The sequence below is a fragment of the Lycium ferocissimum genome, chromosome 7, assembly GCF_029784015.1.
Source record: "Lycium ferocissimum isolate CSIRO_LF1 chromosome 7, AGI_CSIRO_Lferr_CH_V1, whole genome shotgun sequence".
NCBI classification, from domain to species: domain Eukaryota; kingdom Viridiplantae; phylum Streptophyta; class Magnoliopsida; order Solanales; family Solanaceae; genus Lycium; species Lycium ferocissimum.
The window spans coordinates 20,387,614-20,401,603 of NC_081348.1; the positions used below are offsets into that span (position 1 = coordinate 20,387,614).

Here is a 13,990-nt window from a genome sequence, read left to right on the forward strand (position 1 = left end):
CATATGTTATGAATGATTTGTACATGTTGTAGTGTGCGGAAGTGGATAAAAATCATGAACTTGGTGTGTAGGGTGGTGGCCGAATATGGCTCCCCTTGTGTAGCAAAGAATGAATTGATTTTATGTGGTATTTTAGTTGTTGTTGTTATGAGTTCTATGATGAAAATGAGAGTTTAATGATTCAAGTTAATGTTGTAATGGTTACGGGTTGTTTTGGAAGTTAATGTGCTCTTAATGTAATTTTTATATTTAAGAGAATGACATTGTTAACGTGTGGATTGTCGATGTAATTCATGAATTTGGGGGAGAGGAATGTGTTGGTGTTGTTGTTCTCGGGTTTGGGGATGGTTTCGGGTGAAGTGGTACATTGGTGGGGTTGTTTGAAATATTGTGTGAATTGGTTAAAGTGTTCTTGAATATTATTTGAATGGTCTCGGATTAGTAATTGAACGTATGAGCGTTGATGTTGGTTTGAATGTAAGTAGTTGAATTGATTATAATGGAATGTTGTTGAATTATGTAGAAAAGAGTTACTAACGTTAGAATACGTTTTGAATTGATTATTGATGTTGTTAGTGTGGTTGTTGGTATTGTTGTTGATGAATTTGACCGAGTTGAATTCTCGGGGTTATTCTGGCATTCTACATGGGGAAATCGCCCAAAATTTCTGTAGAATTAAGTGCTAGTTTGGAATTGAATGCCTAAATGCCTATAGCTAATGTTTGATGTCCATTGATGTTGTGTAGATCTTGGGGAGTCCGAGACTTAGGATTGGATTAGCTTTGAGAGCGGACGAGGTATGTAAACCTAACCTTTCTTTCTTTTGGGCATGTCTTAGTTGTAAATAGTATGACACGAGCCTCGATAAAACTCCACTCTTATGATCCGAGCATGTTCTACGATTCTTATTCACCTCTTAACGTCGGCATTCTTAATGTAGTAATATTATGGTCCCTATGTCTTTGGTAGGTTGGATTTCAAACATTGCATAAGGATTCGTCTTTAAGCGGATTCTACGTCTAAGAATGGCCGCAACTTTCGTAGACAGAACCGGATCGCCTCGATATGCTCGTAGGAGATTCTGTAGCGTATAAGGACTATAATTTTCATAGGCGGGCTCGGATTGGGTTTACTCTCATCCGTGGGTCCCGCGACTTCCCTTTTTATAGCTCCAACGACTTTGTGGCAGAACTTAATATAACTATCACCCCGACCCCCGAGAGTTAATTACTTACTTATTTATTAAGTTCGTAATAATGATTTTTATGCATATGGTTACTCACGACTACGCTCGTGCATCCATGTTGTATCTTTCGCCGAGTCCCTTCGGTTATGTCGTCGTGCGCACTATGTTATATTCGGTGTTGTTATGTGTTATGGTTCAAGTGCCTCTCGTTGAGAGGTCGGGATCCTATATATTTTGGTGTTATCTTGTGTTATGGCGTTATAATGTGTTATGGAGACATGTCGGTTACGTGAGATATGAAACCTTCGGTGTTATCTCGTGTTATGGCGCCTGGAATGACGGCGCGACCATATTCCCGAGCCCCATGCATCATTTGTGTTTTAAAAGTAAACGTTTTGGTATTTGGATATTATACTTATTTTCCGTACTGGGCTTCGACTATGATTCTCGTTTACGTATTTCTTGCTTTGCATACTCGTACATATTCCGCATCGACCCTTTTCTTTCGGGGCCGCGTTTCATGCCCGTGTGGCGTACGCCCATTTCGGTGATCCGCCACCTAGGGACACCTATTCTCGCCGTTGCTGAGTGCTCCCTTTGTTCTGGAGCCTATATTTTGTATATATTCTTCCGTTGCATATGTATTTGTTATTCGGGGTACGGCGGGGCCCCGTCCCATCATATGATTCTTCGTTCGCTTTAGAGGTCTTTAGACGTATATACGTGGTTATGTGAATATGTTCAGTTGTGTTCGTATGGTATATGTTTTGGGCGGTCCCATTCGCCGGGCGATTTCCGACGCTTGCGTTTGTATATATATTTTGGGACGTTGCGCCATATGATGCTCTGTCGGCTTCGTGATATATATATATATTTGTGCTTGCGACAGCTTGAGACAATACCGATATTCGTATATGTATAAGTTATCTCGTATGCGATTTTGGTTAATGAATGTCTTTGAGTGCTCACGGCACTAGTCACTACTACGGGGGTTGGGTCGTGACATTCGGCTCTTGCGAGTCATCCTAGTGATGAAAGGTTGTCTAAACAAAGATGTTTTGCAAGAGCGAAGTTCCGTTGTTAGGTGCCGATGATCAATCACGTCAACCATCCACTGTGTCCACCGCGACGTCCCTGCTACCGTGAAAGATGATGATGTGATTCTTCTGAGGCAAGAACTAAGAGAATTTAGGCAGTCCATGTTGTTTTATGGATTTTTTTTCTTATATTATTACACTGTATTGAACAACTATATTATACTCACTTTAACTGAAACATGTTGTTAATTTATTTAGGTAGAGGATGAGTTCAGGGGACTTCGCAAGTTGATTGATGATAACTTCAAACAACTCTTTGAACTTATTAAAGGATATCAGAGTCTAAATAAGGTAAGATAACACAAAAATGATACACATGTATTCTTATTTGGAATACAAACACAAACGAGACTAAAGATAAACATTTATTTGATACAGGGTGCTGATAGAAAAGATTCGATACATTTCAACGATGTTGACAAACATCGGACACCTAGTGACAATACACATGTTCATTGAGGGATTAAAATGGATAGTGATTGACCTCAAACTGAGCAAGCTGAAAAAATAGCTACAAATGGTTAGAATCTTCCAAAATATGGCGGTTTCTGTAAGTTTCCTTACTTAATCATCTACTATTTTAATTTATTTCTTATAATCTTACAAGAAATTGTGCAAACTAACATTTGAATATGTAAAAGAGAAATACAAGATTTATAAATTTATTTATCCTAAAATTTATATACCTCATATTTTCCTCTTAATTTTACTTTATTTGGTGTATTTAAAATGATTTTATATTTACATTACGCAATTCTTTTATTAAATATGATAACAAAACAAAAGTGGATTCTACAAGTTATTTAAAATAGGCCAAGGGTATTATTGGAAATGAATTTTTGTCAATTTAAATCAAACATATGCTAAGCCGAATATTAAGATTTTAGTATAATAAGTCAAACATATCTTAATCAGGTCATTATCTACTGTATCATAATAATAACTGCTTTATAATCCAAATATAATTTGCCTGCGAACTAAGACGACCCCCTTAAAAAATTGGAATTCAGAACAACCAATCTTCCTCTGTGGTTTATTATTTACCAGAAAAAGAATATAAAAGTGCCATTGGGTCCGGATTTTTCTTGTATCAAATTAATTACTGACGCCTACCACATTAATTGCTACTCACCAAGCTTACTTTTTAACGCTTATATATTTTGCAGCGAGCATCACATTTTGAGCGAAATTTCCATATTTTTTTTTCCTCTTATTTGTTGTTGTCAGAGCCTCACCCTCTCGACACTTATATATATAAAAAATTTAGTAATGTGGCCAAGTAATACGACGAGTGAGACTTCATTTATTAATTTAAAAAATGCTAAAAGTCAAAAGTGAACAAGTAAAAGTGCATGGAGGAGAAATAAATGTGTCGAAGAATTGGAATTGAAGTGCGATACGTATACATTAGAAGAGAATAAATATTCACCGCTATGACATATGTCCACGGGATAAAAAAGTAGTTGCTTAAAGTGTACAAATCAAGTAATATGACAGAAGATTTCATTTATTAATTCTTAAAAAACGTGAAAAGTCAAGATAAGAATGCCACAAGAATACGGTATGAAAGATTTCATTTATTAATTTTTAATGTGAAAAATTAAGTAATGTGGCCAAGTAATATGGATGGAGGGAATACTTCATTTATTAATTCTTAAAGAATACTGAAAAGTCAAAAGTAAACAAGAAATGCACAAGAAATAAATACGTGTTGGAAAATTAAAATTAAGTATACATGTATACACAGAGAGAATAAATATTCAAGAAGAACGTGAAAAGTCAAAAGTGAACAAGAAAAGGTATGAAATAAATGTGTCGGATAATTAAAATTGAAGTGCATACGTCTATATATGAGAGGAATTAATATTAACTACTATGACATATGTCCACGTGGGATAAAGAAACAGTTTGTTAAAGTGGACAAGTTATATTACTTTTGGTACAAACATTCATTGTGTGTACAATTTATAAAGCTTTTGGTACAATAAGGTAATGCGGTGTTAGTACCTCTTAAGCACTTATTAAGCACTATGACATATGTCCACGTGGGATAAAAAAGCAGTTGGTTAAAGTGAACAAGTTATATAGCTTTTGGTACAAACATTCATTGCGTGTACAATTTATAAAGCTTTTGATACAATAAGGTAATGCAGTATAGCTCATAATCAATATTTGATTAACAGTATAGCCCATAATCAATATTTGATTGTCTTAAAATAAAGAATTTACTATTTGAACACTCACATATTTTCTAGCAATAAGCAACAAATTTAAATTTATCTTTCAAGATTTCTTAGTTTATAGCTAGAACGATCCTCACAAATTGCCTATACTAAATCAGATTAAAAACAAATCAGATTGAGAATATGATATTATCATTCGCATAAAATAAAATATCTGATTGGAATTTCCAAAAGCAATACATTCTCGCATGGGCGACGTTGCTCATCTCTTTTATGTCCTCGTAGATGTGTACTAGCTAGTTGGCATTTGATACTCGTACCTTATGAACCTTATCATTTTTTGAGAATATGGCTGCATATAAGATACGTAACAAATATGGGGTGCATCGATATATGTACATTTATATCCATTGTTCATCTGCTTTGTTCTCCTCCCTTTGAATTTTTTTTTTTCCAGGTGGACCAGATGTGTTCATCTTTGATTGCTCAAACTCGACGGTACTTATCTTTTGTTTAGGGATGGCAGTTACTTCTGGCCCGTGGTTAAGGACCTTGATAGACTATGTAATAGTACACGTAAATATCAGAACATTCTCTTTCTACGTATGGGTAATCAAAAATTTGCTAATTTAGCCTATCATTGGTCTGACAGAGATACCTACTTTGTATATGCGAATTTCTATACATCAATACAAAAAAGCATTGATTTCCCATGACAGTATCGTACTAGGTTTCTCCCAAAACCCTAGATCCCAAACCCTAGCCGTCATTCACCTCTCTCTCTCTCTCCTAACCCTAGCCGTAGCCGCCACCCCTTCCTCCTCCCTCTTCTCTTCAATGGCCGACAACAAAAATTTCCATTCTCGCTTTTAACCGTCACGAATGTGAAATCTTTAATCCCAATCACTCTAGACATGGAAACCGCCATTATCACAAACGTGGCGACACTATTCAAAGTTCTAGCCCGCGTCCACTCCGTACTTGAACACATCATACCACCAACTCGACACCACCGAACTCACCGTACAACGCAACAAAGCGCGGCTAACCTTCCGTCCGGACCCGCTAGACGCTGTGGTCCTTCAACGGATATACGCCACCGTCTCCCATGATATTCTTACCTTCTATTCTCGTGGCGGACGATGTCAAAAGGTTTGGAATCGAGTTGCTCAACTATAACAAGCACTCAAGGGCAGCGTACCTTTGAAAGCTGATCACCACCACAAAATGGCCGACTTCGACTCGGTTATGGCCTATTATAATAGGCTGCCTGGTGCCTCGCGGATCGGCTTGCCGGCGTGGGGTCGCCGGTGTCCGACCCGACGTTTGGTCTTGCGCCTCCTCGCCGCCACGGGAGACATATGCACACTTTGTCACCATCATGACGAGAAGGATGTGTTGCCTGCTTTTCTAAGTGTGCTCCGGACTCAAGCTCGAAGACGCAGCGACCAAAGATCGTGCCCGCGGGGCTCCAATCCGCCTACTTGTTGATAATGATACTCCCTCCCGCCACCGCGGCATAATAATTCAACTAACCGTCATGATAATAATCGTGGCATGAATTCCCTATGAGAACAAGGGAAAGGAGTAACAATAACAACAACAACCGCACGGGGAAACTCGACGCCGCGGCCGGACATGAACCGACGCGGCTGATGGTGCCGAGGCGGACGACCCGCCCACGGGCAGGGCTGCCATCGCTGCCCCGGCCGCGCCAGCGTCAATGCCTCCCCTCGCTCGTATCCGACGAGACAAGCGACGGCGATTGCCCCACCACCGACGGCAGCGCATTCTCGGTGCGGGTCCACGACCTCGTGCCTATTCCATGCACGTTCACCCAGTGCAGGTACACTCCGACGGCACGTGGAGGCAGCCACACACTCCGTCCAGCATGCATCAACCGGGATGATAATTGGTACATGGATACGGAGCGACTTCCTACACCGCCAACCTCGGTACTCTCACGTCTTATTTTAATTTGAGCAATAATTCTCGGAATCATTGTTGGTAATGGTAAAGACTATTCCAATTCGAGGCTATGGTCATACATCCCTTCCCCCCACCTAATCCTCGATTACGTCTCCGAAATGTCTTGCATGCTCCAAAACTCATCAAAAACCTTATTTCCGATTACGAATTCACTAAGGACAATAATGTTTCGTCAGCTTCTGATGCTCTTGGTTTTCAGGAGGATTTACCGACGGAGCCGCCTATCTGAGATGTGCGAGAGCACCGGGAATCAGATCCTATCAATGCCTGAGAATGGGCCACTCCACCATCCACCTTCATTGTCGCATCACCTAGCTTGTGGCATTCCCGACTCGGCCATCCGGGAAATGCTATTCTTAGTTCTCTTCGTAGTAATGCCTTAATTGAATGTAATAGGGCCCGAACTTCATTTTGCGCCTCTTGTCCTTTGGGGAAACATGTCAAATTGCCATTTTATGATTCATTGTCATTTACTACTATGCCGTTTGACATCATTCATAGTGATTTATGGACATCTCCTGTTTCAAGTTCTAATGGGCACCGCTATTATGTTTTCTTTCTTGATGATTATAGTAATTTTCTTTGGACTTTTCCAATCTCTAACAAGTCCCAAGTTTATTCCACTTTTCTATCTTCTTTTGGAGCTCCGTTGTCCCATCCGGACAGCTACATTGGTTTATTGTGATAATGTTAGTGCCATATACCTATCAGGTAATCCAGTAAAGACCAACGCACTAAACATATTGAGACGGACATACATTTCGTACGCGAGAAAGTTGCCCGTGGAGAAGTTCGTGTTCTTCACGTCCCGTCCACTACGTATCGCGTGATATCTTCACTAAAGGTCTTCCGCGCACCGCTTCTTTGATGATGGGATTATTTGGCGTCTAAGCGTACGACAACCTCCCGCTTCGATCGCGGTGGTGTGATAGACTATGTAATAGTACACGTAAATATCGTAAATATTTCTTCCTTATGTATTGTAATCAGTCCTATAATTTAGCCTAGTATCATTCGATAGTGAGATACCTACTTTGTATATAATGACTTTCATACATCAATACAGAACACGGATTGATTTCCTACAGACCTAATATGAATGTGTTCTTTTTTGCTGAGATTTGATCGTTTGCACTTTTTAAAAAAAAAAAAAAAATTACATAGGGATAGGGGAAAGGGAAATGAGGGAGGGGATTACAACATAGCGACTCGAATCCTCACCAACAAGGTGTAAGTTCAGGTAGCCAACCAACTGAGCTACTAAGATTGCTACGATCGTTTGCACATAGCACAAGCGTAATTAGAGTTCTAGTTATGGGTTTTGGAGAACTCAATACTTTTGGCGAAAACATTATATTTATATTAAAATATTCACTTGATATGTATAATAATTTTTTTACATAATCTAATTTTTGTAACGCTTTTTCCTTTTTAGTCAATCAAAAAAGGAATGACGTCTTTATATATTTAGTAACAAATAGTTTACTTTAAATTTCTCATTTTAACCTTAATGAAATGATTTATAGTCATACAAATATATATGACTAGTTTTAGACCATAAGTTTCTAAAGTCTTCCTTTCGATTTATAGTCATACAAATATACAGTCTTCCTTAAACTATGTACCCAATGAAATACCATCATAACTGGGACGGGGGAAGTACAACTTTATTGATTGCAAGCATGTTATTTTATAGATTCAAGTGATCATTCACCTTTTTCTTCTCCTAAAAGTGAAACTAATATTGCGTATTTGAGATTTGTGATTGATTGCACTCAGTCTTGCAAATGTAGTTTGAGTACTTAACATGTTTACAAGCAAACCAACAACAACAAGATACCCAATATAATCTCACCAGGTGGGCTTTAGGGAGGGTAGAGTGTAGGCATACTTTACTCCTACCTTCTAAAGGTAGATAGGTTGTTTCCGATAGACTCTTGGCCCAAGGAAAGATGAAAAGGCAACACCAATAATAGACTATCAGCAGCAAGGTAATAATATAAACGCACGAAAACAGCAAGCAGGTAGCCCTAGAGAAGATCTAAGAATAAACAAGTAGACCTAGAGGTCTAAGAGTAAAAGCTACTAGTACTCCTAGTACGGAAAAGAGATCCGCGCGACAACCTACTAATCCTCTCCCTGATACTCGACCTGCACACCCTCCTATTAAAGGTCATGTCCTCGGTAAGCTGAAGTTGTGCCTTATCCTGGCTAATCACATCTCCCCAAGAATTCTTTCGCCTACCTTTCACTCTCCTCAGCCCCACCACGGCCAACCTCTCACACCTACTCACTGGAGCATCTCATAAGATCTCCTCTGCATATGTCCGAACCATTAAAATCGGCATGTCTTAACGAGAGTTATGAGATATTTACTGGGTACATACCAAAAACTATAGTGTTGTTTTTTTTTTTCAAAAACATCTTGTTGTATTCGAAGATTTTTCTAATGTAAATTGAAACATTTTATCTGGTGATTCATGTTCTACTACTGATTATACTTTTACTTTGAGAGGTGATACTATTTAATTTGTTGGAAATTTTAAAAAATATAGCAACAACAACATACCCAGTTAAATCTCACAATGTGAGTTTGGGAAGGGTAGAGTGTATTCAGACCTTGGAGGTAGGGGCTGTTTTCGGTAGACCTTCGGCACAAGGACAAGCAATTCAAAGCAGTATAGAAAGTCACAACAAAATAATATAAAAATCATGATAAAGATGTCTGGGAAAAAAATAGTTGTAACTACCACAAATTACAACTACCACAAATTAATACGATAATCGAAGTATAAGATACAACATATAGTAGCGTAAAATCGAAGGCAAGAAACTACAAGAGTAATACTAGGACTACTAGTACGAAAGAGTAAGCAGGACAATGCTCAACTATCTACTAACCTTCTACTCTCCATAACCTCCTATCTAAGGTTGTATCCTCAGTAAGTTGAACCTCCACCATGTCCTCTCTAATTACCTCTCCCCAATTCTTCTTCGGCCTACCTCTGCCTCCCCTGAAACCGTTCATAGCCAACCTCCCACATCTCCGCATTGGGCGTCCGTTCATCTCCTCTGCATAGACGCCTCAGTGCAAAGGTGTGAAAGGTTGACTATGAACAGATTCATGAAAGGTAGAGAGGTAGGCCGAAAAAATATTAATGCTGTTAATTAACTCTATCCGGAACAACTGAACTTATTACCTTAATTACGGCTAGTAAAGAAGCAAAATGATTAAGAAACTTGTTATTTCAAAATACCTTCGTTATTTTAATAAGTTAATTCATTCAGTTTACCTATCGCGATGGTATGGCTGCTATTGGTAAAGTAATGCGCCCATCTTCAACTGTTTCAGATAACAATAAAGGATCAAAATAGACCATCAAATTTTATATATAAAATGGTAAAATCCTACTCACATTGAGCGTTTACATTAATCAAATGAACGCATGATACGTATTTTTCATTCATTATTATTTAATTATGATTAAACACTATATATATTCAATTTAAATTTTAATTACTAACATGAATTATTTGATTTAATATATAAATAATATATATTTGATTTAATATAAACACCGAATAAGTATAATTATTTATTAAAAAAAAAAAGGAGAGTCCATAGTTTCTTTAATTGGACACTCATCATCTTTAGAAATCTCGTGGAACTTCCAACCAAGTACTTCCGAAAAAAGTCTTGGTCCGTTTCTAGAAACACCAATAACATGTACACAGATTCACAGCTAGCTCTAGTAGCTCTTAATTATGTACCATACTTTATATAATAGAACTAGAAAACGAATAAATCACCTTTCCCATATGTACTATACCTTTTCAAGAGCCACCGCATGCTTTATCTTTTCAAGAGTCATCCTTGACTGCGCACGTGGGAATTGGGATGTATCAGAAATAAATTTGTTTTATAATCAGTTCATTGTACGTAGTTCTCACTTCTCTTATCCATTAACCGCACATAACGTTTGGGGGTCTCCCAAGTATCCGTCTCAATAATAGATTCTTCTTAAACCCTAATTTCCTCCAAGCTTCCCATTTTCAATCAAGACTTATTTTCCAATCCCTTTTGTCCTTTTTTACTTTTTTCTTCATTATCCCCTTCCAAGAAGCCGCCTCTTTGTGCCTAATTTTTTCCCAATCCGTAACTATTTATACCTCTCAACGAATTCCATTTCCCTACTCACCTCAACTTACTAATAATAACTACTCTTGTTAGTTGAATTCTAAGGTTCTGCTCAAATTAGTTATTATATCACGTGAACTAATTTGGGACTCAGGCATATCTAGTAATGATGATGAAGTGCAAGAATAACAAGAAACAAAGGAAGAGAGACGACCATAATTCAAAGAAGTCGAATGTCAAAGTTGTGTATATTTCTACGCCTATGAAAGTAAAGACTAGTGCCACGAGATTTAGGTCACTTGTGCAAGAACTCACAGGACGGGACTCGGATATAGCTAGAATCATGGAGACCAATGGGATGACGGAGTTCGAAGATATTCATCATGGGTTGCTGCCAACAAAGTCGTCATCACCATCACCATCACCGTCATCATCTTTGTTGCCAGCAAAGTCGTCTAGTTATTCATCTTCAGTGAGCTCGGAGTCTAATTATTTTATGGAACCTAATTTTAATGATTTATTTAGCGGCCAAATGGAAGAGCAATTCCTTGCTTTATTGGCTGATTCGTCAAATTATTTGCCCTCTAGTAGTAGTGATTATTCAGCTGAGGTTGATGTTCTCGGAAGCTATGATGCACTGTAGATTTCTTATGTTTGTTTTTGTAGTTTACTTGAGTGATTTTGGTGAATAGATAAGGCATAGAATTAAGGTCACTCTCAAAAATTGCTATCTTCCCGCTGTAAATTTTTCGTGATTATTTCTCACTAAATATCGAGAAAAAAAAACATAAATAGTAGAGTTTTCACTCAGAAATATTTATGAAGTTTTCTAGCATTTCAATAGTAATGTGTTTCTTATCATACATTTTTCGAGTGAAGCTATTAAGTGAGAATGAGATGACAAATCACGTTTTATATCATAAATTTGAATGTCAGCCAAGAAAATCTCTTTTTGTAATAGTGGGTGCATGTATTTTTTCTTTTTCTTTTCGTGTACGGGACGGATATTTTTTAGATAGTTACATTGTACTATATCATATATTATTTTGGAAGTACAGATAACTTAAGATATTATCTAGTAGACTTCAGGAGTTCGAAAGATTTGGAGCATGTACATCAAGGAGAGAACCACTTTAGTGAATGGTGCCCTCATATTATAGAAATTCTAGATCTCTCTTTGTTTTAGAGTTTTTTTTTTTTTTTTTTTTTTTTTTAAGATTTGAAAAACCTTATTATGGAGAAAAAGAGTTTAAGTTATAAACACAGTTAGTGTAAAGATTTTTCTACGCTAGTAAGTCATTCAAAAGATATTTAGGGTAACTCTTCTTAAAATATGCAATACAATTTATTATCTTGAAAATAAAAAACTACTTGATAAAACATATAAAGGTAACATGATGGTTTACTTACACCAATGATGTATATAACTTAAACTCACAAAATACTACCAGCACAGTTTCATTCTTCAAATTCAATTACTTACGTAAGAAAAACACTTGTTATTAGCAAAACGCACAATATTTGTCATCGGTTCTAACATGGATTCAACCTAATAAATATAGCAGTGTGGTTTCAAACCATAGTCAAATTTAATTTTGTACTCTTCCCAAAGAATTTTTACTTGTGAAATTCACTCAATCCATGTTGGAGCTTAATTAAAATCAATGACGAATATGAGACAATTTACTAATTAACTATAATGATATCTGAATGATTTTAAAGTGTAAAATTGAAATAATATTTAGTCTAATAGAGGCCTGGTGGGATAATATTGAACCCTTTTTGCCAATTCTTTTAGCTCTAATTATAGAGTAATTGTTTGTTGATCATTCTAAGAAAGTGATCTTAAACTAATGATGAGACTACGTATGTACTAGCAGCTGTTTGATTTGGATTATATCACTTAATTTAATCAGCATTTTTCAAATTAGTTTCAACTAATGAGCTATTGTATAAAAATTATTTTAAGGACTAATGGCTAAAGGAATAACGGTTATGACGTGTTTTAATTGATGACATATATGATAGATGTGTGCCTTAATTGGTGATTTCATGCTGATTTGCAATTCGTACACTGCAGATGCAAAAAGTGGAGAACTGAGCTTCGTATTACACATATATACCAATGGTATTTACATCTATTTATTTTTTTGGTACATAATACACAAAACAATACTTGCATAATACACACAACAAAATAATACAAATAAATAAAGCACTAGGATACTGAGGGAGAGTGTGGTGGCTAGAGTGGAATAGTGGCTGCTCGAGAAGTTCAAATAATAATCATCTTGTTTGCTGGCTTTAATCGTCAAAGCGACACCTTATTGCCTCAAAATCTTCTCAATTGCCTCCAATTTGCTCCTACAATTGGCTTACCACTTACCAGCCATGATTAGAAAACCTTAAAACTAATTTCTTATATAGCTAAATGATAAGAAAAACTTAATACTAGTATTTATAAAAGAAGTGAAAGGAAAATGAAGGTTTGTGCCTTTTCGAACCGAAACGATTAAGTATAAGAAATGTCGCCTTTTTTGTTGGACTGTTATTTTTTATACTTCACACAATCCTTCATCTATAAACCGGGATATTATTATTATTATCTTTTGAATTTAATTTATATGTGATGCATAGTAAGATAATGTGCATGTGAAAAGTTGAAATGAAGAGTCTATACTTTATAAAGCCCTAATTATTAAACATATTCTCTTTGAAATGAAGCTTTACAAATTATATGCACGCTATCTTTTAAAAAAAATTAAAAATAAATTGAACTATCTACTTATCATAAGTTTGAAATAATTAAATACTTTGTATTTTGTTTCAAGAAAATTGTCTAGATTTGTGATTACGCACTACTTACTATTCATGCATGTAATTGATACGGAAAATACGTAGCTGATTAGACAACCTAAACGTTGGAAAAATTGTACTCTAGAATAAAAAAATCACAAGCCTTTGTTATTGCTAAATGAAACATCTTTTTTTATGCAAAATCGTCAGTAGTTGTTTATTGTAAGCATGAAATGCTTGAGTGTTTAATTTTGGACTTGAATTTCATTTCCATAGTGTATTTTAGACGGTGGTTTCTTCATTTTCGGCATTTCAAACTTACTCTTGTATATTGAAATAAAGTATCTAATTAGCTTATAAATTATATATAATCCAACACTTATATATATGTAGCAAATTTTTTGGTATCATGTCACATTGTTTGACCCTTTTTTCTGCACTAATGTGGAGTAGTGTATTATATATTTTTACAAAACGTTATAACTCCGGTATGAATTAATATTGTCTTCTATTGATTCTTTCCTCCAACCAATTATTATTTCCATTAAATCACTTATAAATCACTATTTCAATCGTTAGATGCATGTTTTTGTCATAATAA

General features: G+C 36.3%; 1 protein-coding gene across 1 annotated transcript; it reads left to right on the forward strand.

Moving 5' to 3' along the window:
• Positions 1 to 10,445: 10,445 nt before the first annotated feature.
• On the forward strand, positions 10,446 to 11,407 carry LOC132062586 (uncharacterized). Its single transcript, XM_059455126.1, has one exon. It carries the CDS (start codon positions 10,760 to 10,762, stop codon positions 11,234 to 11,236), a length of 477 nt encoding a protein of 158 aa, XP_059311109.1. The 5' UTR covers positions 10,446 to 10,759; the 3' UTR covers positions 11,237 to 11,407.
• Positions 11,408 to 13,990: the final 2,583 nt, after the last annotated feature.

Bases quoted from the DNA above. Each gene is read 5' to 3' on its own strand.
- LOC132062586 (XM_059455126.1), top strand. From the start codon at position 10,760: ATGATGATGAAGTGCAAGAATAACAAGAAACAAAGGAAGAGAGACGAC.